The sequence below is a fragment of the Ceratina calcarata genome, unplaced genomic scaffold (assembly GCF_001652005.2).
Source record: "Ceratina calcarata isolate Rehan_Ccalc_2016 unplaced genomic scaffold, ASM165200v1 scaffold224, whole genome shotgun sequence".
NCBI lineage: Eukaryota > Metazoa > Arthropoda > Insecta > Hymenoptera > Apidae > Ceratina > Ceratina calcarata.
Window position 1 is genome coordinate 1 of NW_017144202.1, and position 25,144 is coordinate 25,144.

Below are 25,144 nucleotides of genomic sequence, written 5' to 3' on the forward strand. Positions count from 1 at the left end.
TTATTCTTGTTTTCATCTATTATTGGCTATCTGCGATGACGTACTGTTTACTGAAATTATGAAGAAAACTCGTCGACAGATGGTGCGATGGTTTTTTACAAACTTGGAACGAAAATTTGAATGCCTGAGGAAGTCTTATAAATCAGTACATTTCGATTGGAGATTAATCTAGTTTTGTAAACACGTAAAACACTGAGGGACGACAACGTCCTCTTCAGTCCTCTTACGAATGGTCGATATTTAAGAAACTTTATTCGTCGAAATTGCGATTACTTATATTTGTGACGCGGGCGAAGATGCGAGAAGCGGATGTCGATGTGCGATATACTCGCGGGACATCATCATCCGATTCGATCATTCCTATCGCCTGATTACGATAAAAACAGTCCCGCAGCAGACCGTCCCGCGACCAGTCACAGCAATAATGTCGACATCGTAGATTAGTTTATTAAGGATTGCGACATGCTAACAATTCTCGCGCGAATCATCTAAATACTCTCGAGCTGAAGCAAAGTGTTCCTGAATGAGATTATTAATATCGCGTAAATTTCTTCGGTTAACAGTGAAAAGAGGCATTTCAAATTCACGAGAGGTCCAGCGATTTACAATGCCACGCAGCCGTCTGGATGCCGTTTACAGAAGTATATTGCTCACTAAATTCTTTACCAAAGGTTGGGGAAGCCCTCAGAACTTGAAAAGGTACGTTCGGACTTTGTTAAAAATTGACTGCATCATTCTTAGTCGTGTTCGAGAACGTTCCTATTACCTGTGCTCGACAGGTATCAAAATTATAAATGAATTCAGTATACATACGTGGAATGAATGAACTCTGTATACATATTTTTTTTTTAAATAAATACGCTACATGAAATAACAATATCTTAAATGTATAATATGATCTCAACGAAAGTATATACTTTTTGTTTCTCATTAAATGAAATTGAGGATGTTACATGCCCTAAAAGTATCATAAATAAATGATGTTATATTTCAGAATTTTTGAATTTAGAAGGCGTCTTGCCAATAGAGATACGTGTTACAACCTTATACCTCGTGATTATCCAATCAATATAACTAAGGTATAGTACAAGTACTTCAAAATTTTTTGGAAACTAATGGAAGGTATGCATTTGTAATTTGGCTATGATTATGTAAACAGGATGAAGAGTGGTCTGACTGTCATATAATAGAAGGATCTTTTGAGAGTCCCTTTAACAAACACTTACCTGGAATAATGCCTGATGAGACAATAACTGCACATTTTCAATTAGTATTACCTAGAAGATGGTATTCTCACAAAGTAAAACCTATTTGTTTGCACTTAGCAGGCACAGGAGATCATGTAATTATATTGTTTAATTTAATCCGATCATGAATTACTTAAATTAATCAATCGTATGTACCATTAGTTTTTTTGGAGGAGAAGAAATCTGATAGCAAAGCCTCTGCTGAAGGAATCTGGAATAGGATCATTGTTATTGGAGAATCCATTCTATGGTTCACGGAAACCACAGAATCAAATGTAAGATCTTGAATTCGGAAGGTTTGTAATAGTAAAGATTTGTTTTTTACTGGGATAAATATGTATTTCTGTTACGTTGATATTGTTTACAGACGCTCTAGTTTACATAATGTTTGCGATATTTTCATAATGGGAGGATGTTTGATAATGGAGTCAATTGTTTTGCTAAATTGGTGTGAACAGCAGGGGTTCGGACCTTTGGGATTGACTGGTTTGTCAATGGGTGGTCATGTGGGTATTTTTACAGTTCATTATTATTTCACGGTTTCTCTAACGTCTGCAAAGTAAATTGTTCCTCGGCAATGTTATGTAACTAATTAACGAATTCTTTTTAGATGGCTTCTTTGGCAGCGACCAGTTGGCCGAAACCGATACCGTTGGTTCCATGCCTTTCGTGGTCGACGGCATCACCAGTATTCACTCAAGGAGTGATGAGCGCTTCGATTAACTGGACACTCCTAGAAGATCAATATTTTGCAAATGAACTATACCAAAATGATCTCGCCAAAATGGTTAGAATCATCGGTGAAGAAGTAAGTATGTTGCATATAAAATAAATAAAGGCAGAGAATGGAAGGAATGCTTACCTCGTTTGTTATTAGGATGCATTTTTAGCTGGACAACATTTTGCGCAACATTATCCTGCGAGTATGAAAAGGGTTATTGAATTGAAAAAGAAGCCTGACGGTACTAACGAGGAAGTACATGCTATAACTGCCTCTGAGACTGTGATCAATGACTGTGATTCACGAAACGTAGACAATACTATTAAAAATGAAATCGCCGAAGAAAAAGCGGCAAGAATATTTCCTCTAAATCTTCTATCTAATAAATTTAAATTAAGAGACTCAAATACACTCAAGGGTGAGTACAAGGAAGTTTGTAATAATATTATACACTTAGAAATCTTACACATTTTTTTGTTTGTGAAACGGTTTTGAGTTTGAAACGTTATCTTCCTCCAAAAACCAATTGATTATTAACAAGCCAGCTTCTCGTTACATATCTACTAAACAAATGTTTTTGTCTTCTCAGTCTTAAGTGCTAACAACTAACTAAATACGCACGGTATGGGACAAGCATGATTCTTACACATATTGCTCTGGCAATAGGTGTTTGTTTGTTACCAGTTCCGAGACATCCGTTGTTTTCTGATTGTAAGTGGCGTGAACGAGAAGCGTTGCAATTCATGTGCGGTATAATGGACGAATGTACGCATTTGAAAAATTTCGAAGTACCTGTCGACACGGAACTGATCATCGCTGTATGCGCGAGGAACGATGCATATGTGCCACGAGACGGTTGTATGAGCTTGGAAAGAATCTGGCCAGGTGCGGAGATTCGGTATATAGATGCTGGCCACGTGTCCGCGTATCTTCTTCATCAGAAAGTATTTAGGTGCATACACGAAAATGGAACATATCCGCAACAAGAGCTACATTTTGAAAACGAGTCGATTTATATTCATAATTCTTCTCTTTCAGATCTACTATTGCGGAAGCATTTGAGCGATCACAGAAGAAGTATCCTTTGCAGATCAGATGATATACGTGTAATTTTAGTGGAGGTCTAAATCGATAAAAAATGGCGTAGCGGGATTTCTACCGATGTTATTTTTAGAGCCAAACTTGATGCGTCTATTTCGTGATGCTGTCGAGGAAAATTATATTTAAACTGTTTTTCGATACTTTACCATTTTTATTACTCCGTCTTTTTAACTGACTGCAAATTGAATCAGGCAAAAGAGAATTATGTGTGCAAACAAGTGCAGTTCTTTATGTGCACATACATAATGCATGCAATATCCCTGTTGAAAGTACCTACATAAGATGGATATATTTTTATGAGAAACAAGCAAATTGTAATATACTTTGTAAAAAAAAAGAAATTATATTATTCATCATTTATCTGTTCATTATTGTTGCACGTGTTATTAGATGTATTAGACCTGGTATAGGCTTGAGCATTTGTGCGCGCACGGACGTCATTCATGCACGAATATTCGAACTTCCAAATTCAAATTGTGTTCAGACGAGTAATGGATTACGTTCATGCGTGCTCTGTTTGAGCGTGTATACATACCCGTACAAACTAGAGCATTCGTGCGTGAATGATATAGCGTACAAATTGTCTTTACGTCTGTACCATATTCTGTACCCAGCTTAGAATGTATACAGAAAATACGTTTGAATTTGGTGGGTATGCTGAAATAGGAAGTGCAGTGGCGACATCTGCCAGACCGGCTATGGAATCGATTAAACCGGAAACTCCGTAGCCGCTCGCGCAAAGGCCAGGAGCAAGCGTTGGCCACATGTGTTTTGCAGACCGCTTTTCCGTGGAAAAAGATCGCCGAAAATGCCGTGTTTACGTAATCCGTGGTAACGTGACGTTGAAACAGTGCTCCTCGAACTCGCTGCCGTTGTGAACTAAATTTTCAGCCCGTGCACAAGCAAGTCGGGAAAAATCTAAAGAGGGAACGTGAAGAAGAAAAATTACTTGTACCAAAAACGAGGTGTTACTCTGCTTATCTGTTGGACCCCCCTTTTCTCAATTCGCCACAGCACCCGTTTACAACCGTTCACGACGCTTTTCGTCTACGATCAGAGCCAAGGTAGATCCAATTATTAATTTAATTATTCGTCATCGGCGAGAAGAAAATTGATGCCGGCTGATTTTCGATCGTCTTGTGAAATCGCCGAGTCAGCGTGTTCTTAACCGCACGTAGCCTATTGCCTCGTGTCGCAACGGAAATTGTTCGGTTCGCGATAACTACGCTGAACCGTGTACTCGTAAACGTTATTATCCGTTTGTTTCTCGGTGGGAATTCGAACGGCGACGGCGAAATCGTGAGGAAACATCGTAATCGAGTGCTCGTTAACGACCGCGTGCGTGCACGCCGCGCCTTCTGGAAAGGGCGATCCCTCGTGACGAGTTTCGAGTGGGCGTTCTCTCGCTAACAAAGAGATCGAACAGTGCTCTGTTTTCGCGGTTTACGTGAAAATCGAATTGTTCGCCGAGGTTCGTGCCTCGATCGCACGAACTCGAAGGAGGCATGCGTCCGGCCTACAGCATGGAGAATGTTCCTAGATTGGTGCTTTAAAGACGTATCGACACGCGAAACATCTCGAATATATCGACAGGCTACGAGCGCACTCGGGTAAATTGATGCGCCCCAAAGTAATCGAGGTTCCTTAGGACGCCCGGACCGCCTCAGAGGAAGCAACATCCAGGAAAAGTATTTCCGCCGTAGGTATCCTCGTGTTCGCACCTCGTGTTTTGTCTTTCGGCGCGTATTATCCAAGATGGCGGCCAAAGTGGCCAGCAGCACTCAGGAAGGTACCGAAAGGCAGCACGGCCCCGGGGTCTCTTATGCAAGTATCTTGAATCCGAAGAGTGGCAGCGAGACCCGGGTTGCCAACAAGGGCAACAACAAGGAGAATATCGGTGGTCAAGTCGTTCAACAGCAATCAGTGCCTGTCAAGGATCGTATCAATTCTCAGAGTTTAACTAGTAAGGGGAAATTTTACCAGAAACCTGGGAGGAGATTTAACGCGCAGATCAAATCGGAGAAATATTACGAGAATGAATTAGGTCCTACTGAACAAGGTCAATCGGTTTTGCAAAGAGAAGGTCAGGTTAAACAGGAACAAGAGAACAACGTTGAAATTGAACAGATGAATGGTGACGTTGGAAGTGATGGGGAGTTTCAGACTGTGGCGCCGAAGAGTGCTAGAAGGAAAGAAAAATTGAGAGAACAGCAAAAGGAATTCAGAGAACGACACAGACACAGAGAGCACAGACATCCTCTTCATGGCCACACTAGGAGCAACGAGAGGTCCTTTAAAGAAAGAGACTATGTGATGGGAAATAAAGATATTTCAAAAGACAAGGAGGAATCTGAGGCAGAATCCGAAGTTCAACACCCAGTCCCACCTGTTAAATATGTAGAAGCACCTTTACCAGTGGTTAATCCTTGGACTAAAAGTAAAATTATACCACAGACCCTATCTACAAATTCTGCCACTGCTGTGCCTCTAGTAGCTGTGACACCTGCTGATAAACAGACTGAAAAAGAAAAGAGAGTACTTCAACCTCAGCAGCAACAGCACCAACAGCACCAACAGCAACAACAGCAACAGCAGCAGCAGCCATATCAGCCACATCAGCAACAAGAGGTGATTGGTAAGTGTTGATACATATTTCAGGGTTCATTTTGCTTCCTTACATTGTTTGTTTTTAATTCTGACTGTTTTCTCAAATAATGTCTCACGTCCTTTATATTACCATTATTGAAATCATACTTCGCTTATTTGATTTATATTGTTTTATTTACCTTATATTTCTTACTTATTATGAAAAAAAATTTATCTAATTTTGATTTATAGAACTATATATCTACTTTAAAGGTACACCTGATATGAATTGAATATTTGGAAGAATCCATAGTTACTTACTCGATTAGTATTATATAGAACTGATTGTGATTGATAACAGTTGAATAAGTTAATGCATGTTATACAAAATTCTTGCAATTTTGTAGAAATTATAAGTTTAGGGACTTGATCTCATACTGAGGGATATTATTAATTCTCTCGAATAAAATGTACATTATATTTTTAATGTGGATAAGTGAAAACTGTTTTAGGTGAGCGTCATTTTTTTAAGTAATATCAAAATAATTAATGGGAGACATCATTTTTCGTTGATTTCCTTAATTAATCATACTGTAATCCTAAATGAAGACAGTATTGTTGTATGTATTATTGTGTTTGTCAGGTACTTGCGAAAGTTTTGTCTTAAAAAAAATATGTAACTATTTTCAAAAAAATGATTACATACGCTTGATCGCAAATACGTGACAAGTGTTCCACGTTGTAGATTGTTGCATAAGGTTGTGCTGCTGGAACTCGGAAGCACAAATGTTCGCGAAATTAGACTTGTTTCTGATGTTAATTCCAGTTGTATTGAAACAGAAAGTGTTTAATTACTTTTTTAACGAGTAATTCGTGAGTTTCTCAATAGGTAGAATTAAAAAGAAACCACCTGGGAGCTAAGTGCAAATTGTATTAAATGAAATATTCGTTAAGATATTCGAAATACGAGAGCAGACTATTATGACTTGGGTTTTTTTTAGCTTGGTGGATCTCTGTGTATCGAGCAAAAATAATTGGTCACTATTGGTTCATTCTGTGTAATAGACTGAAATAAATTGATCGCACATGAAAGAACGAAACAGAGGGACAGATAATCTGTATTTTCAATTGCAATTTTTTTAATTCGTTAACAGAAGTAAAAGGGTTCAATTGTATAATGTTTGCTGCAATCTTAGAAACAGTGTATGGAACTAAATAGTCTGTGTAACTTCATAACCTGAGTGAAAACGTAAAGAAATCGTTTCAAAAGATGTTTAGTCTGCATTAATAGTGTAACAATCTACAAAGTTTGTTTTTTCATTACGTTGTTTTAAAAAATTTCAAGTCGGACGCGTATATAATTTAGATTGAAATTAATAAAATAGGGAATTTTGAAAAATCGATTCTCTTTTATCGGAACATTCTGAACAACGTTGACTAGTGCCCGTTTACACGTGGCAAGGAAAACAACTATGTTGGCAGTCGAGTCACAGCCAGCGTTGAGATAATTTTTCCCTCGACCGGAAAGTGGGGACGACGCGACCATGATGGGGACTGGTACTTGACGGGGGTATGCTAGGCATAGTCAGCGAAGGCGCATGAGGAGAATAGCAGTGGGCGTGAAATACGGGCGAAAAAAAGGGGAAGCGAGCCGTGAGGGAAAAATTATTTCAACGCTGGTCACAGCACGCGTCGCTTGCAGTCTTCCCTTATTTGCATAACCAATTCCCTTTTTTAACCCCTTCTTTTCCGCGTAAAGAATAGCCCTTTCTATGCTTTGAATGTTGCGTTAATAGTCTAAATAATTATTAAAAATTAATAGTAATTAGCGTTTTTGGAAGTAGGGCATCCAAAACCCACATAATACTAAGTACGAATAACACGAATGTGTTATTTATTACGAATAGATTGCGGATTCTTATTCATGAAAGTCAGTTAAATAAAATGGATTTCAGATAGACATTTCCTTTATCACTTAGGGATTGGAATATGATTTTATTATTCTTTTACATTTTGCTTATATGCACGCATCTCTTGCAGTTTTTATGTTTTCAACATATTCAATTTTTCTATAAATACATAAATCTAATTATGAATGTGAATATTACAATTTGGAATCACATTTTATGATTCGAGTAATGATCTCGTTAATCTATGTATATATAAGTTCGAATAGATTGTAATGAATCAAATTACGTTATTCAATTTGCGATTATTATCGAACGAATTATTCGATTCGCAAGTAAATGGCAGACGACGAGGGCAACGACATTGACACTCTTCCTAGGCGGTTGGTAGTGGGTCGCAGCACGTGATGTAATTGCGGGGAGTCTCATAAGTGTATTACGTTCCTCTATGTAATCCAGGGATTCACTCTTGAATTTCACTAACTCTAGTATTTGTAGGTGAATTTTCCCAGTTCGGCTTGATTGGTTCAGCGTATACCATTACTTAAATAACTTATTATTGAATAAATCAAATAGTTATCATATATTTTGCTTTCAATACATTCTAAACCTTTCACGATTCCATTATTTTAAGCTTATTAAAGTTTCGGTCTTGCGTTATCGCGCGCAATCTGTAAATCGTGAAGTTTCTACTTTAGTTTTACTTCGCGGATTGTTCCGTTCGAGCTAAAGGAATATGTGATCGTTTCTACCTTTCAAATCGCCTCTTTTCATTGCTCATATCGGTCCTCGTTTTATTATAATACATATCGTTGGCCGAAATATGTTTCGCAATTAAAATTGCAAAAGTGAACGGAGGTGAAATTGCATGGCCATTGATTTTCTCATTATTCCGGTGTTCGATATACATTTAAATGTGTCGCAGAAAGTGAGAGCAGTGAGAGGGAAACCTGTTCTGAGTTGTAGGCCTTCTATCTTCGTTAAAAGTAGAATCTTAAAGGCCAATGTATGCCATGCGTGATACAGGTATTTCGAACGATAATAGGGATTGCAAAACATATGAAGATCATTTTGTTCTGTTTTAAACGCTAAAAATGACGATCCGAGTATGGGTATATAATAAGTGCTTTTCTTTGTTTGTAATTGAATATTGAAACTTATTAATGTTCATCCTTAATGAACAGTTAATGCTAAAAAATGCGCACTATGCCCACTGATTTAAATTTACAGTCTCGTTAAGCGATTCGCTTTCATTCAGCAATTTCATTTTACGCTTGTTTTTTTAATGTCGGTTGTGTGATTTGTTACGCTAATCTACATGGCAAATAAGTTTTTCTTCGTTCTCGTGCCTTATTCGCTGCCAGTCTCCTTGTACGAAACCCATTATTTGTTCCTTCGACAAATTTATGTATTGAATTGACCGGAAACCGTTCAACGCGTGTACACATTACACACATATACATATAACGCGCTGGCTAGATATCGATGTAACAAGATAAACCAAATTAGTTGCCATCAACTTCCCCTGCTTGATATCTTACTATAATAAAATTCGTTTCAAGCGTATCACATGACATATCAAAAGCAGCATTTATTTCATTTTAATTATTATTTCCTCACGAGGAGAGAGAGAGAGATTATGTCACACAATACTGTTACCGATCATTTTTTCACTTATCAACTTAAATATTATCATTTGATAAAATTAGATAGAGATTAGTTATAAATGAAGATACTAAATTCGTGCTTAGGTATTGATCAAACAAATCCTAGATAGGATATCTCAATCAGGGTTGACACAAATTGTGTGCACAATTTTTTTTCATAAGTAGTTATCGTTCAATTGCAAAATTGTTTTTCTCATCGTTGCCAACAAACTTTCTCAAAGCGCTGACAGAAGGGGGCCACGAAGTCAAAACATGATGAAAATTGCATTTGTGCAATTCCATCCTGTACGTCGAAAGTTCTAAGCAAGAGAAGCTATTGGTAGTATTTACCCTGCTCGGTCGCCACGAGCCTTGTTTGATTCTCCCTTTTCGCCTGCTCGCTCAGTGCACCTTTCGGCTCTCGAGCTGCAGCTGTGGAATAAAGGTAGACGTGCTTTTCGTCACATACTTGGAAGAGAGAACATCTCTAGTGCCCATTAGAAATCAAGGATATTATTTACAATCTTTGCATAGCAAAGATATTTAGTAGGATAATGTGCATCTGTCTACTATCTTCGAAGCAGTAAAATGTTTTGCGTTTCGACATTAAGTAATATCAACAGTCAATTGTGTTTGCGCATTTTATCTGTGATTGTCCATTGCTTTGAATGGCGAGTGCGGGAAGTTTGAAGACGGCATATGACAAGAGATTCACACGAACTTCTATTTGTGCTGGTTTCACTTTTATGGCGCGTGCGAGAACAACGAAGTCAAAACGAAGTTTTAAAATTGTCGCGTTCGTTAATATTTAACCGCGCTGTTCGTCAGTAAACTCCTTCATTTCAGATGATAGCAAGTTCTTATGAGGAACCGTTTTGTTTTAAAATATGAATACATATCAGTACCTTTATTGACAGTACATAATTTTATCTTGTACTTTAATCAAATTCCTGTTATAAAAGCATTCTTTCTGTCTTCCCACTCGAAGCTGTGAAAACGTGCAGCGTGGAAAGAGATACGAGTGGAGTGCACCTGTTGCTGCAAAAAAGTGACGACTGAAGTGAGACCGTTGTTCGCGACTGCATTAAGTGCGCAAATACAATTGTAACGTTTCGTCGAGTGCGCAGCGTTATGTGATTTTTTTTCCCCGCAGTTCTCAAAAGGTATCGGTTTACCTGCATGTTCGTGTTTACATTAACGTTATGTAAGATTCATGATAGCCTCCTCTGCGTATGCGAGTGAGAAGTCTGGCAAGAACGAAATTGTTCCGCGTGTGAATTGAGCCCGTACTTGCACACCATGAAGATCAACAAAAATAGGAGGCATATGCTCCAACGTGAGTTTCTCTCTTCTAACTCTTCTAAATTCATTCTTGAACTATGATGCACACTTTTTTGATAATCAAACAGCCACGTATAAACAAACAGTATTGTATAAATTCGTGCTTTTATTAGATCGCGTATTTTATAATCCTGCGAATACATATGACTTGATAATTATGGAAAAGAGATTCGCACATAGATTATTTATTATCTATATATGTATTAGTATAACAATTCTGTTTATTGTTTCTGACTAGCGAATTGTTGACAGCGCGTGCTCGGACTAACATGCTGTATCTAATTATTTCGCTGAAATACACACCTGTCGAACGCAAACTTGGCAGCGACGCAAGATTAAGACACGTCACATGCATCAGTCTGCCAAGAAGGTGATTCTTCGAAGACGAATTTGCACAGTTCACTTCAATTGATCCAATAAAATTTTAACTAATCTGAACAGTGTAAATTATCCGTGAATCAAAATGGTGTTTAGATGTTATTAGTTTTATTATCTCATCAAGATGAATTGTACAATTTGTTTCTTAATTAGTTGTTTTAAGATAGCTCGTTTAGTGGAAAAGCCATGCGCGCGGATGCTTTTTTATGCACGATTTTCTTCTTATATACTTTCGAAAATAAAAATAAATAACTTGCTTCATATACCTCTAAAGTGATATTTTACCAATTTATTGGATTTTTTATTGACGTCATTCGTTTTAATAATAATTATTATAGGCAGCGAATTTATTTGAAATCGTTTGTACACAGAAAACGCAAAGTATTGAAAAATGTTAAGAGAGATAGCGTATTTAACACTTTTATGAAAGGATTCCTAGTCAAACAGAGATACTAATTCTCATGTGTTAAGAAATTATTATTAAAGAAGAAATTCCCCGCGTTTGCATTAATCTACGATTTATTGCCTCATTCACCACCGTTTGTTTCGTTTGTTACACTGCTATTGCAATGTCAACCCCGAGTGACTAACGCTACTAACATCAATCATTCCATTCGCTACAGCTACATTAAAAACTATCCATCACTCTTTATCAACAGTTCCTATCGACATACATCCATAGATAGTTATTGTTTTTCCAAATTTTCGTTCCAGTTTTTTCCTCCTAACGATTTTTCAGTGTCAAGTGACTAGAATAATGTCACGTTTATTTTAACGTATCATTATGCAAGGAACGGATACTGTATACATCTGACGCGTGTTACTTTTGTTTGTATCGCATTACCGTGCGGCGTTTCGCGTGGAATTAATCATCCTGTACGGATTTTTGTCCCCGAGAATCATCGAGAGGGAAGGCCTGTTGTAACACGAGAAGCAGTGGTGACGATTCGCGCCGTAGGTTACTTTGCTCACTTTCGCTTTCGCGGTGATTTGTGTTTTCGAAGCGAACGAAAGATCGGCGGCTCAGCCGAAAAAGAGGTCAACGAGCAGCAAATCTACGCCGTCGTCATGTATCGCTTGCGTAACACCTCCGACCGGAGCTAAGGAAAATGGGTATTCGAAATAGATAATCGTAAATAGGTGTCTCTATTTCTTTCACCACGAGATGCCATACCATAACACTGTATTCTCGTGCAGTAGCATTCTTCTACAATTATTTTGTGTTAAATTGTCTGCTGTGGATATTATCGAGAAGAAAATAGGTGCTTCTATTTTGTTCAACTGTGCGACGTACACAAATTGCAAATTGTACAATGTAGTAATGTTTTTTGAGTTTTGTCTTTTTTTGAACGTAGGTATCTACAATAGGTATAAAGAATAAAAGTCGATAAAATGCGTTCTTTCTTTAGGGCACACGATTTTCGATAAAAGAATTCATGAAACTGGTAGTGTCGAGATAATCGAGGTCAGAGTTCCGAGTGGATATCACAAGTAAAACGATAAGACTAGTAGTGCGATATGAAGTTGATTGATTGAAAAATTCACCATTAAGTATGTGAAATATTATAATAATTATATTATTTGCTGTTTTATACAGAAAACGGTATCAGCGATGGAAATCAGCCGACTATTGTCACAGCGTCGAAGGATAGAAGAAAATTCAATAAAAAAGCGAGCGACTTCTCGGATATCGGCGACTGGCCAACCTTGGAAGCCTCAGGAGAGGTGAGTTAAATTTGTTTTTTGTTTTTCTCGATACTTAATTTTTTAGTACTTCTTTGACTGTTCTCCAAAGTAGAATAATTGAAAGAACATCCATCGATATGTCACAAACAATTATTATAAAAAGCGTGTTGTCATTGTACTACTGTTACTAGTTGACGATTACAGCATTGTACGTAATTATATCTGAGGTTATGTAAATCTGTCAGAAGAAAACTTCGCAAAAGCTAGAACTTGTAAATTACACCATGTATTTACGAGCGTAGATCTTTTGCTAAAGAAAAATAGAATGTGTCTTCGTCGCGGGCGTATCCGTTATCTGCGAAGTATATCTTACATTCCAACAATTGTCTGTTTAAAGAAAGTCGTACAAGATGAACAATTATCGATTAATCTTCCCTGTAAATGTTGTTTAATAAAGAAGACTACTTTCGTTTAGAAGAAGGCAGCCGTGGCTGCTCAGAAACAGAACGGTGTGGTTGAACCGAGTGGTAAAGAGAATAGCGGTAATGGTATCGAAAACAGAGGAAAGGAGAACAAGGAGCAGAACCATTGTCAAGACGAGAGCGAAGAACACATGGATGGCAGTGAAAAGAAAAAGAAAGGTAAGGGGCTGATTTGTTTCTCTTGTTCCAACCAAGCATAGTGCGATGAACTTTTTCTAAGCTTCATCTCTCCCAACTGTTTTCTTATAATTGGTCGAACGTCATATACACATTTCTTTTAATATATTTGTTTTTATTCGTACAGTGAACAAGCAGAAGTGGGTACCGCTGGAGATAGATATAACGAAGAATCGAAGCAAAAGGGATCGTTCTCCGAAATATCATAATCAAAGAGAGAAGAATGGAGAAGGTATTAAAAACTTTTCTGTTTAGTAATGATTCTTCTGAATTATGATTTGGAAGATCTACAACTTAATTTGATTACTATTCAAATGATGTATAGACTTCAATGTTGAAATTTTATTTTTCAGCAGAAACAGATTCGTACAGAAACAGGGAGCACGACAGGCCAGGGTATATAACGAGGGGTGGTCGCGGTGGACGAAGCTATAGGAGCAGGGGTGGAAGAGGTGGTCGAGGTGCTTATCGTGGCAATTTCAGGCATAGGCAAGACCAAGATTATATGCAGGTAGCTTTTCAGTTTTGTACGTTAAAGCATGTGGTACATGTACATGCACATAAAATTAATGAGGATAACAATGATGAAAGATTGATGGGAATCTCTCAGAATATTACTTGATGAACAATGAAAGTAGACCTGATGTTACATACTTGAAAAGAAAATTCTTCAGTTATTTTGAACAGTTTTTTTACAACATGAATGCTTTTCCAGATGCATAAATTCGGTATTCTGGATCCTAGTTATATGATGGCGTACATGGGAACATTTTACTTCAATAACACAAATTTCATTAACGTAGACACAACGACGCTCAAGGAGTTTTTAAGAAATCAAATGTAAGTTCAGCACATGATGAAAGAGCTAGAATTATATGAACAGAATATTCAATTTGTTCTTTTTTACCCTTCTGCAGAGAATATTACTTCAGTGAAGAAAATCTTTTGAGAGACTTTTTTATGCGTCGCAAAATGGATGCACAAGGCTTTTTGCCCATTACTTTAATCGCTTCCTTCCATCGTGTACAAACGTTAACGACAGACGTTGGTCTCGTTATCGAAGCGATCATGGAATCCGATAAATTGGAACTAGTGGACAGATTTAAGGTAATACATTTATCGCCAGTCGTATACAATTGCACAAGTCAATTTGAATCCAACTACATTTCCTATGTATTGGATGGAAGATTAGTGCTAGAACAAATGGAAGAGGATTCGCTGACACCATTAGGGCTTTTTAAGTCCAATGAATGGAGTTTGAAAGTAGACCTCCTCACATGTCCATTCTTTAGAAAATGTGTGAAATCATTGTATAAAGTAAATCAATATGAATTACTGTTCAAAATTATCCTTTTTTTATACAGATTTTATTATACAGTTCTAGAAAATCAATTTTGGGTTGATAAGATACAGGAATATAACCATTCAATGAGCACATCTTATGGTAAATGCATAAAATGTGAACACACCTTGTACGTCTCATCATTCTTAGCAACTAAATTTTATTAATAACTATTAGAGATAAAGTACTTGAAATTCGAAAAACAGTTTCTCTTTTTCTAAAGAATTTATTCTTTTGTTTGTTACAGGTCAGAACGAAAATAGATCCCTTAAAGTGGCCTATCTTAGACACGGCAGAGAATCTCGTGTTCTCGGAAACGTCTGACAATTCATCGCAAAACGAAGTAATACTCTCCACAACGTCCGAATCCGATTTTTGCCCCGCGGCCAGACCCTTACCAACGATTCCTATTCCCCCAGTTCCGCGCGTTCTTCAATCCAGCCACATTATCCCGACAATAGGAAGGGTCAGTGAATCGGAAAGCATATCTTCGTCAATAGGCGACAGTTTAAATCCTGATGTGCCGGAGTTCATACCGAACGAACTAACCGACAAAACTAACGAACCTGTTGTGTCCTATGATAGTAACAAGCAAACCGGGAAGAAAGAAAAAAAGCAGTCTGAGGAAGTGATAAGCATTCCAACATTATCGAGAGACTACTCGGGAAATGAATCTGTGAAACTTGACGGTAATACGTTCACGGCGATCGCACCTCTTGGTCCACGTCCAATATCGGGAGTGCAAGTCAATGGACAAACGCAGTTGGCCAACGATGTTTGGAAAGAGGTATAATTTTTACCACATGTACCGAAGTTCCAGATACATATAGCATACAAAAGCAAATTATTATTAATTATTAATTTATTAATTGTGTTTATGGAAATGATAGGTAAGACGAAGGGTGAAATCGTCGCACAAAGAAAAGACCGAGGAGAAGGAAAAAGTTGAGAACACTAATTGTAAGAGTGAAGAAAGGGAGGAGTTGGATTTTCAGTTCGACGAAGAGCTCGATACACCACCTCCGACTGGTCGACACAATGCTTTCTCCGAATGGTTTGTATCTCCAGTTTGTTCTCGTTTTTTCTTAATTTACACTGAATCTTGTTTAATAATATGTTTGAGTTAATTTTGAATATGCCGCAGGTCCGAGGATGACGAAGATTATGAATTGTCGGACGGAGATGTTAACAAATTGTTGATTTTCACTCAAACGACGACGCCCATATCGACGCGTATTCCGAAGCATGAAGGCTACGATCGAACCGGTGATTGGACAACCAGAGTAAAAATGACCCAGGATCTCGAGCAAGCCATCAATGATGGATTGTACTATTATGAAGAAGACTTATGGACGAAGGATGGTCAAAGGGTAAGTTCAAGCTATTTTCCAGAATACTGTCGGTATACTCAAGTTGCTTTATTACTTCACAGTATGGATCTTTGTCGTCGGTCGGAAGTTACAAGACCGTTAACGTAATCAGTCAAGAAGATTTTGAAAAAATGGCTCCTAAAGCGCCTAAGAAAGCCAATCCAGAAGTTCCTCCCCCACCGCCATCTGCAATAGAGGATGTAGAAATACCACATTCAATTCCGACACAGGTACCTTTTTATTTATTCTATACAAATATTTCATTAATATTTAATCTTGTTTGTACTAATTATGCGTATCATTCACAGGTACCAACTTCTGGAGATAGTCAAGACAGGAAAGATCGTCGAGTCGATAGAAACCGATGGAACGATAAACCGAGAAGCAGTAGAAGCGGTAGGAGAGGAGTTCCACGATTCTTCGCGGTAGTAAAAGATGAACCGTCGGTCGATCCCAGGACTCCGCGGAAAAGGAAAACGCGACATAGCAACAATCCTCCTGTCGAACATCATGTTGGTTGGATTATGGACGTTCGGGAACATCGACCACGCACATATTCTACTGGGTAAATTTACATTAAATATAGGATTTGCTCATTTTTACAAGAAAATGGTTTTTATACTTGTTGATATTTGTTGGTTTGCATCATAGAAGTAGCGCTGGAACAAGTCCAAACGAAGGGCACCTTGCGAGTAGTTACGGAAGTGCACCACAATCTTTACCGACCTTCCAACATCCGAGTCATGCTCTTTTAAAAGAAAATGGGTTTACGCAGCAAGTCTACCACAAGTATCATTCGCGTTGTTTGAAAGGTAATTTAAACATTAATATCTTACTTTTACTTTCCCTTAATTCTTACCATAAGACTTTTTAATGATGAATTTCTTTAATTTTGTCTTCTTTTCCCGACTGAGGGATAACATTGATGAGAAAAGAGGATCTGAGAATAACTACTAACAGGAAATGTAACTCACTCAAGTAATATAAATTTTAAGCATTGTGTTAAACGTTGTTTTAGAACGCAAGAGACTTGGAATCGGCCAATCTCAGGAGATGAACACGCTCTTCCGTTTTTGGTCGTTCTTCCTGCGAGAAAACTTCAATCGTACTATGTACGAAGAGTTCAGGACTATTGCCAAAGAGGATGCTTCCGAGGGTTATCGATACGGCCTAGAATGTCTTTTCAGATTCTACAGCTACGGTTTGGAGAAGAGATTCAGACATCACCTTTACAAAGACTTCCAAGTAGAGACAATGCAAGACTACGAAAGCGGTAAGCAAATATCTTTGACAAACGTGAATTTCATGCACACATAGGTTGTTTAGCTATGACAATTTTTTATAGCTAGGTGGTAAAAGTGTGCTAGAGCAAATGAAATGTTCAATTGATACCGCAAGATCACTTCATCTTGTGTGTGGTATTTAGCGTAGCAACAGACACATCCTATTTATTGAATGAGTTTGTAGAAAAATAGTTTTTGTAGAAAATATATAAAAAAAGGTGTCCTGAGATATATAAATCCTGAGATATAGAATATCATATAATAAAACAAATGCATATTATTATTTTTGAAGTAAAATAAATGTTTACGTTTCATTTTACGAATTCACAATGTTGCCACAATCAACAATTAATTGTGCATGAAAATCCACTGTCTCATTATAATTTATAAATGAGACTATCTTTAATAATATTTTGTGTTTCAGGTCAACTATATGGATTAGAAAAGTTCTGGGCATTCTTGAAGTATTACAAGCATTCGGATCAATTGCAAGTGGATCAAAAGTTGCAGGAGTACTTGTCCAAGTTCAAAAGCATCGAAGATTTCAGAGTGGACGAGGTATGTAAACGATTCCTGTATGTCTATGAGCCTATGAAATTGCTATACAAATTTAGTTATTCATTAAAGTTTATCGTTTGTTTCAGCCTCAGATAAACGAGATGCTAAAAGGATCCGCCGCAAACTCACGTTTTCAGACTGCCAAGAGAAGAAACAGAAGTGTGTCTGAGAGCGCCGGCGACGGGGAAGCTTCGCCCTCAAACAGAGTTCGCCGACTGTCGGGCGGCTCGAGTACAGTAACACTGCCAACCTCGTCGAATTCCGAGAACAATCCAAATGCGCAAAAGTTGCGCGATTCAGTGAATTTGTCCCAGTTTCGCAACAGAGCCGGTTCGTTCGGCTCGGGACGACTGGCTCATTCCAGGAGACGTAATGACAGTACTTTCATCTCCTCGACCAGTCAACGCGACTTGAGTAAGCAACAGCAAACACAAAGCAGACTAAATTCCGGGTCGTGTGCGAAGAACCAGGAAACAAAGTCTCAGAGCGGCAGCAGGCCGTCTGGAAAATCCGAGCAGACGAAGATGGTGACGATCAAGATAGATAACGCGCCGGTCTCTCATAAGTGAAATAATAAGGGTAAGTGCGTGTGGCACTTGCTCGATTTCGTTTAACAAAAATGTGTTAGTGCGTCGCTCCTGAAATGGGAATATACTATATGTCCTAACGGAAGGGAACGTCCTGTTTCAAATGATACACGCGGTGTACCGTAGAGCGTGTAACAGAACGAGCACAAAAAACACTCTGTATATAAAAAAACGATGAATCAATCGGCAGATCTCTGAAATGAGTGTCGTGTTAGGGAAGAATACCGAAGGAAGCATACTTAGGCGAAGATGGGAGATCCTTCGTCCCTGAGAGCAGTTCATCTAGCTGTTTTTAAGGTAGTTCGTACATGATTAATTCCTGCTTGTGTCAGGAATTTACTAAAACTCGAATTGAATTCTACTCCGTTCGTCCGATTAGGATGCTCTTGCTAATGCCTCGTAGCGGGAGAATACGATAGAATGGCCCACGGTGTGAACGAGCAAACAGAGAATCCAGGCACGATAACGTTGCACGGTACAGAATATTGATAAATTACTTGCTAGTTTTTTATTCAAAGAGAGAATTATTTTACAGATTTCCGAAGTGTAAGACTATATTACATTGTTCTTTACAGGCGAAAATATATTTTTCCTTACTTTGTTCGTTCGTCTGTAAAAAAAATGATATACCAAATTGTACGATACGAACTAGTAGGAAACTCCAGTTGATTAGACAATCTTTAATATATTCACGAGTTTTATAAATATATATTTCTTCTTTTTTTTTTCTATTCTCGGATTCAGTGAAATGTTTGACGCGCGTTAAATCACAAAATCATCCTATTCTATAATTATGAATCAGTACACTTCTTTGTGCTTTATTAATACCGAGAAATTAACTCCATTTCAAATATTTGGTGAAGATATTTCATCAGTGTTCAAATGATTAAAATATTTCTTTTATAATGGTGCACATTAATAATTGATTCCCTTGTACAAAGTAATGTTTTCTTTAATTGGAGTAATTTTGTCTGTAAAATGAAGTTCGAGCCATTATTGTTAACAATTTTAGTAATTATCACAAACTTCGTCGCAAATTGTAAAAATTCTTGTCCTTTTAAATATCACGGAACTTGAAGTACCAGAAATGTTATTTAAATATCTCAAGCGTTTTGTAATTTGCAATATTTGCGCATTAATTGTAGACAGAAGTTCAAAGAAATTATTTGGACGAATGTTTCTTTAGAAAATTATAATAATAAAGTGTTTTAATTTTTGTGATCCACATTGATAATTTAAAGCTGAATAGATAGATGCGGTGCATAATGTAATATTTCAAGAATAGAAATCTATTACGCTTCTTTTTTCGTAAGGTGCATTTAAATTCGTTAATACTTACAATTATAAAAATTGACTACAGGGACTTGGGACACTTGGGACAACATCGGTCATGAGTTACACATTACTCTGCGTTCTTTTATTTTTCATCAATGACGATTGAAATATAGTGCTCGAAGGTTTTATTGGTTAAATTCTGGTTGTTGCACTGTATGATTTTAAACTGATATTTTTACCGACATTACACGTACATGTTTAATAAATGATCAGAATGATTCCACTCTTTACGAACTTATTTGGCGAATAAATGAAAGCAAAAAGCGAAAACTTTTTATAATAATTATTTGACAACAAAAATTACTAAGCAATTAAAAAGTGGATACTCTCGCTACAAGTAAAGAACATGATTGATATTAGTCTTGGAAACGAGAATTGTGATTTTTCTATATGAAAAATGTTGATTATCTTTAAAGTGAACATGTATAAAAAGCTTCACTTGATCGAACAGAAACTTTCAAGGCAAATCGGATGATGAAAGGAGTTATACTTTTAAGCATTGCCTATACTAGGAGATATTTTTAATAATGCAACGAAAGAACTGGATTGATTGGAGTAGTAACAGAGGTTTACGATTATATTAGAAATTCTAGTTAAGCTATTTACGTAGGGAATGTGTAGTTAGGCTAGTTAAAATTTTCTGGATAAGCAAGATTGGTCTTCTTCGAACTAAAAACGATTGCACCGTTCACTCACGAGGCATCAGACCAGTTACGTTATTTAAGAAAACGATAGGAAGCACAGACTGAAGAATTTAATTCACTATAAAGCTATTTTCAAACTCGAATGGCTGGCTCATTCTTGTAGCAGAAGCGTTCCCAATTGCTCACGACTTCAGTTTTAAAACAGATAGTTCATAGTACGCAGCGAAGGGATTGGAAACGATATAAAATTCGCAAGTGCCTGGAGACTCAGAATCCGTTCTTTTGTTTTTTATTCAATGTACTAGTCACGCAACTGTCCGAATCGAAACGTTGTTCTACACAAAGAGAATTAGAGGAGAACAATGATCGGAGCTGAAGAGAGATCATTTTTATTTTACATAAGAATTTCGAACTGCATCGTACTTTATTGAATCGCATTATAATAACCGAACGAAAACTGTAAACGAGTGTGGAAATTTTTGTAACGAAAGTGACTTCCTGTTAAACACACGTTCTGTTCGTGTCTTGCAAACAAAATTTCAATCATTCATCTCTTCATAGGTCCAATATTTTTTTGTTTATTAAACAGATACTTCTACCAGTTTGAAACTCTTTCCTTCTTTTTTTAAATTGGATGAATTAAGAAGATTTGTTCTCCTGTTTCAAGAGTTTCAAATTATTATCGAAATTCATTTTGTTGAACAGTTTCCCATAGATTTTTATACATTTCTTTTTTCTATTTAATGTTTGTTTTTTTCTCTGTAAAACAGATTTTATTTTTGTAAGTTCAATGCTGACAAATCCAATTGTTTAAATAAAACTCGACAACGTCCATGTACTTAGAGGTACGATAATGAGGTAGTTCGAATTCCTACGATTTATTTTTTTTTCAGTGGCCTTAAAATGCGAAATGTGATTGTGCCTGAAGTTTAACGTGGAAGTTACATCGAACTTCGTCCGAGTGTCGTTAGCCAGAAACCACTGAAGAAAATTCAACTTATAAAGTGCATTAATTAATTTCGGTCACAAAAATTTGATGAAAGATCCAAGAAAAACGAGAGAGGAAAATAATTTTTGTATAAAGAATTTTCATGGAATGTTTCATTTCAAATGTTCCTTATAATTTATTCTCTGAATTTGTTCCTCTGACAGTCTTCCGTCTGAATTTCACAGAATCGTACCACGTTCTCTAGATACAAAATCTGCAATTTTTAATCACAGACCCGTGTCAATTTGATAACATATTTTATCCAGCATTTGTCGTATATTTAACTGAATTATAGCCAGATCCTTAAGAAACTTGATCTAATTACAAGAAGAAAATATCCGCTTTTTGAATAGTGATGATCATTTCATAGTTCCTATGTCCGTTCGAACTAACAGTTAATACGCGATATTTTATTTCTTTGTAAAACATACTTGGTTCACAACGTCGAAAATTACACTTTTTATGTATATTATAACTGCATCTTTTTAAGGATGCTAGAATGACTTTCCGTTAATTTAATCTTCTAGATGAATTGATACATTAAAAATTAATCCATATCAGAATACATTGTAGCGTTTCATCACCATTTTATCTCAATTCCTTAATTGATTCCTACAAAATAATCTTTTTAGCGTAAAAAAACATCGTCTAGCGATGAGTATCATGAAACGCGAAACTGCGAATATCAATTCAACAACACTAAAGAAGACAGAATGCAATGCGTAGAAGAGAGGAAGTGAAACAGAGTCCTGTAAATCAGAGATCAACCTCGAACGGACGAAGATCGATAAGCACAAAGTAATATAGAGTGAAGAAAAAAGAAAAAGAATGGTGCCAGGGAAAAACATGAAGAGAAGTGTGATTGATCATCAGTGTACATAGAAAAACGTGTTCGCGGTATCTATTTCGCCATTGTCGACGGACGGTAGGTTTACACGTAGATTCAATCTAAACGAGATAAGTGCGTGTCGCCACAATAAAAAAAATCATAGGTTTAATGGAACTTAAGTAAACGATACGTTTCGTTAAGATTCGATTATCGTTCAATTTTCAATTTACAGAACCGTAATAATTGAATCTGAATTTCATTCCCTTGTACTGTCACGTGTCAGATAATTTCCAATACCAAAAATGTCATGCACAACTTGATAAGATGTAGTATAATGGGGTCAAGATTGGTCGATAAAGAGAAACAATGTCTCTTTTGTATCTTGAGAAAAGTGATTTTTCCTAAGTAAACGACGATTCGATAGAGTAATTGTAAATACTTTTTACCGGAAGTCCTGTTTTAAAGGAATGAAAGAAAATAAACGCATTATACATAATCGCGCATCCTTATACATATATTGTTACTTATATGCATACGTATATATTCTATATACATATATGTATCTCGCTGATAAATATTAATTACCCTTAAGGCTTACGGTTAAAGGATACGCTCACACGGGTAGGCGGTTCCCGATGGAAGAAAACGGGTTTGAGAAACGAAAAAGTAATGTTTTCTATGTAAAATGAACTTCCTTTTTTGAAACGAAGATTAATCCACGACCAGCTTCGTTTTGCTTTTCTTTTTGTTTTTTTTTTTGAGCTGTAAATTTGTTTAGCTCAAATCGTTGATTCAATGTCAAAACTGCGATTGTGTAATTTGTTTATGGAAAATAGAAATTAATGAGAAAGCGAAAACTTGAGTATCAATTACGTATAAATCAGCAAGTAGTTCAAAGAAATAGTATGCGCTATAAATTGCAACTGGAACCAAGGTAGATAACGATATATGAAGAGAAAATAATAAATGTAGTATCAGTATGTAGTATCAGAAAATAATATATGTAGTTTCATCGTTTTGATATTGTATCAACAATACAATGTACAGATATGTTCTAAGGTTTGTTGTGCTCTTTATTCTCTTCTTATAAGTTCGTTTTATTTGTTTAAGTTGTAATCGATTGAACGAAAGAAGTTACTAAAGTTAAAAAAATTTACATTAGGATATGATATTAGATTTAAGGTTGGACGATCGGAGCGATGTAAATAGGTTCTTTTTGGGGTAGCCTTATAGAGTTGAGAGTTAACTTTTGAAGTGTGATCACGATACACGGTACACTTTTCTTCAAAAATGATAACGGTTCTACGAAATTTCAAATTGTTGAGAGTCACCGAATCGAAGCAGAAAATAGATTTTTGTTCGTGCGTTATATAGTGCCTTTGACTGAAATTTGCCTGGAAAAATCGCCATCCCCTTTGATACTATATCTCAAAGACAGTTGAAACCTTCTTGCTCTTCAACTTCCACTGATTTGTCACTTGACAACTTAATTTAGTTGCTCTAGAATGGACCCAATCCTTGAAAAGGAAAGCTTTAAAAAATGAAAAAATTATATAAAAAGGAGCATGTTTAACAATTTTTACACGAGTTAATAGTTGAGACGATGATAATTAGAGTCGACTGGAAGATCTAAATATAGAACATAAAGATTAGAAAAAAGTAGCATCCTAGATTATAAAAAAATTTTATATCTTCAAATGGGAAGGAACTGATCAAAAAATATTTGAGGACTACTATAATATTCAGTTATTTACAATTACTTCAACAGATAGCGAGAATGATAATTGGAACGTTAAAAAATCGGAAGCCAATTAAGAAAACGTTGATCCTATTAAACTAAAAAGTAGAAATATGTTTCTAGGATGTTGTACTTTTATCGTTGTCCAGATTTAAAAAATAGTGAAGTTGAGTGGAAAATGGATCGACTGTAGTTTCCGTTTGAGATGAAAATGATTTATTTTTTCAGATTTAGCTATCAGACGCACGTAGACAAGAGATCAGGATTGATTTTGGACTGATCCGTGATATTTCTTATACGATTTTTAATTGTCACAACTAATTTACATAAGAAAAGCAGATAATATTAAATTAATTTAAAATTGAATTAATTTTTTTTTTATAATAATTAAACAATCAAAGACAAATCTTTACATCAACAAGCATTTTAACAAGCGCATTAAATTCTATTTGATAGACCAATAAAATGAACATCGCATTTTTTCTTCAATTAAATAACTCTTTTAATACATTTATTTTAACAAAATTCACATTCATATTACTTGTTTATGCGTATAAATATCTGACATATCATAAAATGATTCATTTCAAAGAACAAACGCTTATTAGAATTTAGACGTATTCTAAAATTATCACGGACTTGCCTGAGTTTATCCAACCGTTTTTTACGATCTGAGCCGTACAATTACGATCTTTTTCCCATAACAAATAGACTGATCATTCGAAATTTTGTCGAAATTAAAATTATCGACCGATGTAAATACAATATACATACATAACACATAGCGTAACGAATACTATGTTAAACAAATACCGAGAGGAAGGGACGCGTGTATGTGATGAATGCAGAAAACGAAAAAAAAAAATTATATATATACATATATATATATATAAAATTTGCATAATAATGTAGCCGTAACGCATTGCCTAGAGACGTGTAAGAGTGTAACAAAGTGATGGAACGAACGTGAACGATCTCCGAATTCTGTACGCGTAGGAAGTTTGTAAATGCGTAAATTGATGATAACGATAATTATAATCATAATAAAAAAAGGACAAAAAAATCGAGCTGCAAAACAAACAATTTGTGTCATGTTTTTACTATATATGTAATGATTGACTAGCTCTTTTCCTTAATAACAATTTAATGATTTAATTTTTACAGTACTTTAAATCCAGTTGCCAAACTGTGAAAATTC

At 36.3% G+C, this 25,144-nt stretch overlaps 2 protein-coding genes across 12 annotated transcripts; both read left to right on the forward strand.

The window, feature by feature from the left end:
• The first annotated feature begins 45 nt into the window (after positions 1–45).
• Positions 46–3,427, forward strand: LOC108622484 (protein ABHD18). Its single transcript, XM_018020389.2, is given in 10 exon segments — positions 46–699; positions 995–1,079; positions 1,160–1,342; positions 1,410–1,522; positions 1,615–1,753; positions 1,858–2,055; positions 2,125–2,386; positions 2,558–2,568; positions 2,571–2,920; positions 3,007–3,427. Coding segments are annotated over 10 exon segments (1,578 nt in total). The 5' UTR covers positions 46–523; the 3' UTR covers positions 3,068–3,427.
• A 368-nt stretch (positions 3,428–3,795) lies between these two features.
• Positions 3,796–25,029, forward strand: larp (La related protein). Of its 11 annotated transcripts, none has more exons than XR_003388842.1 (17): positions 3,796–5,704; positions 12,525–12,652; positions 13,089–13,254; positions 13,400–13,504; positions 13,626–13,783; positions 13,988–14,112; positions 14,190–14,379; positions 14,862–15,401; positions 15,505–15,668; positions 15,759–15,984; positions 16,047–16,214; positions 16,293–16,549; positions 16,636–16,796; positions 17,003–17,257; positions 17,692–17,825; positions 17,912–18,887; positions 21,285–25,029. XR_003388842.1 is itself a non-coding variant. In XM_026811528.1 (17 exons), the coding sequence occupies exons 2-17, from the start codon at positions 12,037–12,039 to the stop codon at positions 18,392–18,394; spliced, it is 3,264 nt and encodes a 1,087-aa protein (XP_026667329.1). In that variant the 5' UTR covers positions 10,355–10,544; positions 10,788–12,036; the 3' UTR covers positions 18,395–25,026. The 11 variants fall into 11 exon arrangements, 6 of the variants coding, with proteins under 6 accessions (XP_017875881.1, XP_017875883.1, XP_017875882.1 ...); XR_003388843.1 differs by having other exon boundaries at positions 22,012–25,029; XR_001916493.2 differs by having other exon boundaries at positions 17,912–18,709.
• Positions 25,030–25,144: the final 115 nt, after the last annotated feature.